The sequence below is a fragment of the Rhinolophus sinicus genome, linkage group LG07 (genome assembly GCF_036562045.2).
Source record: "Rhinolophus sinicus isolate RSC01 linkage group LG07, ASM3656204v1, whole genome shotgun sequence".
Taxonomy (NCBI): Eukaryota; Metazoa; Chordata; class Mammalia; order Chiroptera; family Rhinolophidae; genus Rhinolophus; species Rhinolophus sinicus.
In genome coordinates, this window is record NC_133757.1 from 10280888 (window position 1) to 10286364 (window position 5477).

Sequence of the window (5477 nt, forward strand, 5' to 3'; positions counted from 1 at the left end):
TTCTTACCTGCATCACCACAATTTCCTCTGCTTAAGATATTTTGAAGTAAAAGAGTGCCTCTGCTCTTGGGCACATATAACCTTGTTGGTACACATGATGAGAAAAATTACTGGTTGAGGGATTTAGGCAGACACAGATTGTATTTTATTTTGAGGTTTTATTTTTTTCATATTATATTGGCTTTAGCTAAATTGATTATAACTCAGAGTGTGGGTTTAGAATAGATACAGATACATAAAATTGATTGCTTTTGTTCCAATGCTGACTTTTCCTCCTTCATGAGTGAATCATTTGCATTTGGAGGGTAGAATAATTTTACTTCTTTCCATCCTAACAAAAATATCCGCAGCCAGAGGACAAAGTACAAAGGTTTACCAGAGAGGGAGCATTGACACTCCACCCTCTGGAAAAAGGAAAGAAGACAGGAAGGGAAGAGATACCTTCAAAAGAGGGAGGTTACAAAGCCTCTTTCCCCACCCCACCCCCACCCTGGTCCAGGTTAATTTGCATTTCAATGACGATTTAATACTACTGAAGATTTTATGTAACTTTGAAGCTTCTCAAATGTTTGTTACTTTTGTTATCCTATTGGAAACCCTGAAATTACTAGTATATATGTAATAGATATAATATATGTATATTTTACTCCCAATATGGGGCGAAGGGACCTGAGGATGTTCATATAAGGAGGGCAAGGGTAGGATCCCAGTCCAGGAACTTACATTTTGTACTGGGAAAGTCAGGCAGATAAGGATAGGACATGGTAGCTGAGAAAGAAAGAATGGAAAAGGGTGAGTAGGGAATTACTGGGGGCCAGGTATTGAAGTGTGCCTGGTAGGGTAACTGGCATGATGGCTGTATTTTCTGGCCTAGGCAAGTAAAGGACAGCGTCGTCGTTGGCACTACGTGCGGCGATCCACAGCGGCGATCCACAGCAAGAGCACACAAGTCACTACCCTCCAATTCTCGGAGACCCAGGCTTTTTGGCCTCCACTCCACCCTACTATTCTCTAAGTCGGCAGCCCCAGTCCAGGAAGCAGGCGACGAGGAAGCTCTTTGAACCAGCCTGTTCCCTTTTCCGAATGCATCGGACGCAGAGAGATGTCGGAACTCGGTAATTGTTGCCCCCTCGCAGGCACTCACGCACCGCCCAGCAGTGCCCGCGGGAGCTGTCCGTGGTGCTGAACTCTTACTTTGGCTCCGCGGGAGCCTCAGCCTAGGCGAAGGGCTCCGCGGGTCCCGGGGAGGGCAAGGGCCTGAGGTCTGCGGCCACCTCCCTGCCCTAAATTTTAAATCACTGCCGGAACCCCCTATGCGACTCTCTTAACCTCAGCCTGGACTCTACGCAGGATCCAGCCCTTAAGGACGGGTCCCTCGTCTCTCTCACATTCCGTGCTGTATCTTAACCCCCCATCCCATTTCCTCCCCTGCTCCTTCCTTATTAAAACTGCACCAGGTCAACCCAGAACTGGCGCTTCACGCCTCCGTCTCCTCCGGTCCACCCCACCCTTCTCCGGAGCGGGTCTCTCCCAGGGCGCAGCAAGCTCTCGCAGTCGAGAGTCTCCCTTTCCCCTCTGGTCCAGGTTTGTCGACCCCTCCTTCCTTGTCTGTTTCCATCCTCTTCACACTGTCCTTCTTTCTAGTTGTCTAAGCACCGAGTCAGGTGTCGTTGGCTCCGCCCCTATTTTCCATACAAGGAAGCGCTGGAGTGGGGGTGGGGCGGAGGGGAGGCGCTCCCAGTCCCCCTCAAAAGCTGCAAGCCCACTGGGAACTCCTGAATCTGTTCGGCTTCCGCGGAGAAGCGAGAAACCTGCACGTCAGTCCTGGGCGGAGGAGCACTAGGGACAGCAGGGATTCTGCCTCTCTCTCCCCGGAGCGCTTTCCGGCCCGCCAAGCCCCGCTCACCAGGTAGGACCATACTCCTGGGTTTGGCGTGTGTGGACAGCGAGGGCTCTACATTGAGTTGGATGCGTTTAAACAACCTGTGCATGTCTAACCACGCATAGGTCTATTTTTACAGAGGTGGGATGACAACACTGTTTGTTGTTATTTATTTTGGTCAATTGTTCCAAAGGGAGTATTTGGGTGATTGAGTTGCGGGGGGAGGGGGGTCGTTGGTGGAGGAGCGGGTGGCTAGAGAATGGGAAGTGACGGGCTTTGATTCACTTTGGACAGGTGGCCATGGCCTCACTCCCGACTCAGGGCCCACGGGTCCCCGACTTATTTTCTGGACTGCCACCGGCGGCCTCAACTCCGGCCAACCAGAGTGCAGAGGCCTCGGTGAGCAATGGGTCGGTGGCTGGCCCCGGAGGCGCGCAGGCCGTCACGCCGTTCCAGAGTCTGCAGCTGGTGCATCAGCTAAAGGGGCTGATCGTGCTGCTCTACAGCGTCGTGGTGGTCGTGGGGCTGGTGGGCAACTGCCTGCTGGTGCTGGTGATCGCGCGGGTGCGTCGGCTGCACAACGTGACCAACTTCCTCATCGGCAATCTGGCCTTGTCCGACGTGCTCATGTGCGCCGCCTGCGTGCCGCTCACGCTGGCCTACGCCTTCGAGCCACGCGGCTGGGTGTTTGGCGGTGGCCTGTGCCACTTGGTCTTCTTCCTGCAGCCCGTCACGGTCTACGTGTCGGTGTTCACGCTCACCACCATCGCCGTGGATCGCTACGTGGTGCTCGTGCACCCGCTGCGCCGCCGCATCTCGCTGCGCCTCAGCGCCTACGCGGTGCTGGCCATCTGGGCGCTGTCTGCGGTGCTGGCGCTGCCCGCCGCCTTGCACACGTATCACGTCGAGCTCAAGCCGCACCGCGTGTGCCTCTGCGAAGAGTTCTGGGGGTCGCAGGAGCGCCAGCGCCAGCTCTACGCGTGGGGACTGCTGCTTGTCACCTACCTGCTTCCTCTGCTGGTCATACTCCTGTCTTATGTCCGAGTGTCGGTGAAACTCCGGAACCGCGTGGTGCCGGGCTGCGTGACCCAGAGCCAGGCCGACTGGGACCGCGCGCGGCGCCGCCGCACCTTCTGCCTGCTCGTGGTGGTGGTGGTGGTGTTCGCCATCTGCTGGCTGCCGCTGCACGTCTTCAACCTGCTGCGGGACCTCGACCCGCACGCCATTGATCCCTATGCCTTTGGGTTAGTTCAGCTGCTCTGCCACTGGCTCGCCATGAGCTCGGCCTGCTACAACCCCTTCATCTACGCCTGGCTGCACGACAGCTTCCGTGAGGAGCTGCGCAAGCTGTTGCTGTCTTGGCCCCGCAAGATAGCGCCGCATGGCCAGAGCGTGACAGTCAGCGTGGTCATCTGATGCCACTGCCCCAGGGCTGGGCTGGGGAGCTCGGTGTCCGTTGGTCTTTGAGGAGGTTCATCCCAGGATGGACTGGAGAGCTTATTCTCAGCACCAGAGCTAAGCCAATACGGGCAAAACTTCCAGCCCAGCCCTGTTTTCCAGTTGTTTTGCCTCATCCTGGCATTTTTGTAAAATGTTAAGTGGGCTTTTGTGGGAGTGCTGTGCTGGGAGAGGGAAGCGGATTTATTATTTCCTCTTTATGCCCCTGAAAGCCAAACAAAACTCTCTGGGTTCAAAACAGTATTTCAGAACTGTGGCTGTTTTCCTTGTTTTTCCTATTGTTTGTTCGATGGTGAGATGGAGGAACAACGGGGGTGGGATTTAAAATGACTGTGTAAAAGGTGGTAAAGCTTTTTAGGTTGCCGTTTAAAAAGGACACAACTAAGACATAATATATGAAATTGCTTAGTGAATTTGAACCCATTTATTTCTAGAATTCCAGGGAAATATGTATTACAAATCTACATCTAGGATTTTAACATTTCCTGAGTAAGATCTTTATACATTAAAAGGGTTTCCATTTTAAATCCATTTGCATTTACAGTGCAAAACCATTTACAAACCACCTTTCAAAAGGTCTTGCTATTGTTTTCCCCTCCTTATCCCCCAACTTCCATTTGAAAATGATGAGACGACTTAGTCAATGAAGAGGTAGACAACTAGGAATAGAGAGGAAAAGGTACCAATCACTTAAGGAGACATATAACTGTGCATCGGACAGACGTCTCATCTGTGTGTATGTTTGTGTATACATACCCAGTGTTTGCCACAAGGTGGGCGCTCAAATATTTGATTTTCTGAATACTCAATGTAAACTGTCTGCCACAGCATTCCCCTGCATTCTCTAATTGCTCAGTTGCAACAGATCAACAGCTGTCATCTGACGGCTCACCACCTGCTCTGCGGTGGCACGCTTGGAACATGATCAACCGCAAGATACAAGGATGTGGAGAAGCTTACTTAGGGCCAGAGCAGAAAAATAAACCGTCACCCACAGGATGCATAGATCAAACATGATACCACCTTGATAATCCTCACCTTAACCTCCCAAGAATTCTGTCACTGAGGACAAGTGCCCTGTGACAAGGGTTTCCACGTTGATGTTGGAAGAGTGATCAGGGCAGTGAGGGCAGGAATCTTGGGACATGACATGTGATATCCAATGGTCAGATCAGCTGCTATGGCACATAGGGCATGAACTAGTGTCTGCTGTCACTCAGTACCATCTGTAAGATTTCAGTATTGCCAGAGCTCGCTAAACAGTAGAGTCCGTTTCCCCACCTTCTCTCCCATTCTCTCACTCTCAGAAATGAGCTCATGCATCCATTAAAGAAAGGGAAGGAGGGGGTGATTTGGGGATGACAAGAACTAAATCCTATTACTCCAACGTCAGCAGCCACGATGGAGGAGTATTTGTGGTTGGGCTAGTTCATCAATGTGAGTCTTTGATAGTTATATGACTAGAGTTTTTGCAGCATGGGGTAGGGTAGGAAAAGCCTGGCTTCAGAGAAAGGAAAAGGCAGGTTAACTTGGGAGATGTAAATTCCCTCTGGCATCTATGGATGTGGAGAACAAAGACCTTGTGCTCTAATCATGTAGCCCACCCACAATATGTCAGTCCCCTGCTCCAAATGAGCTCACCTCCCAGGCTTTGCAGAGACTGGTTCCTGTGCTTCTAGGAGCTTCATTCATTGGGAGGTTCAAGGCCAGGCATTTCTTGTGTCCTCAGAGCATTCTTTGGATAGGTATGTGTGGATGTGGTAAAGGATGGGATTAGTTGGGGAGGAATCTGGTTCATTGCTGTCTCTTTGTTGAAAAGTTTAAATCACTGGTTCTCAGCCCTGGCTGCTCCTAGAATCACCTGGGGAGCTTTCACAAAACATCATTGCCTGAGCTATATCTGCAGAGAAATGGGGCCTGGACATGAGTGTTTTTCAAAGCATTTCAGATGGTTTTAATATTCATCTAAGGTTAAGTGCCTGAAGAATTATCCTGTTTCTCATGAAACTCAGAACATCTGGATGAAGCTTCGAGTATCCCTGCTAGAGGTACTAAGAATTTGGAGTTGAATTCTGACAGTGAGTTAGATCCCATACTTGGGGAATACTCTTTTAACCTTCTGACAATACCCGATGGA

General features: G+C 51.0%; 1 protein-coding gene across 1 annotated transcript; it reads left to right on the top strand.

Moving 5' to 3' along the window:
• The first annotated feature begins 873 nt into the window (after nt 1-873).
• Nucleotides 874-3753, top strand: PRLHR (prolactin releasing hormone receptor). Its single transcript, XM_019725155.2, has 2 exons — nt 874-1909; nt 2177-3753. Exon 2 carries the CDS (start codon nt 2183-2185, stop codon nt 3296-3298), a length of 1116 nt encoding a protein of 371 aa, XP_019580714.1. The 5' UTR covers nt 874-1909; nt 2177-2182; the 3' UTR covers nt 3299-3753.
• The last annotated feature ends 1724 nt before the right edge of the window (nt 3754-5477 follow it).

What these genes read in the sequence shown, in the direction of transcription:
- PRLHR (XM_019725155.2), top strand. Translation starts at nt 2,183, where the DNA reads ATGGCCTCACTCCCGACTCAGGGCCCACGGGTCCCCGACTTATTTTCT.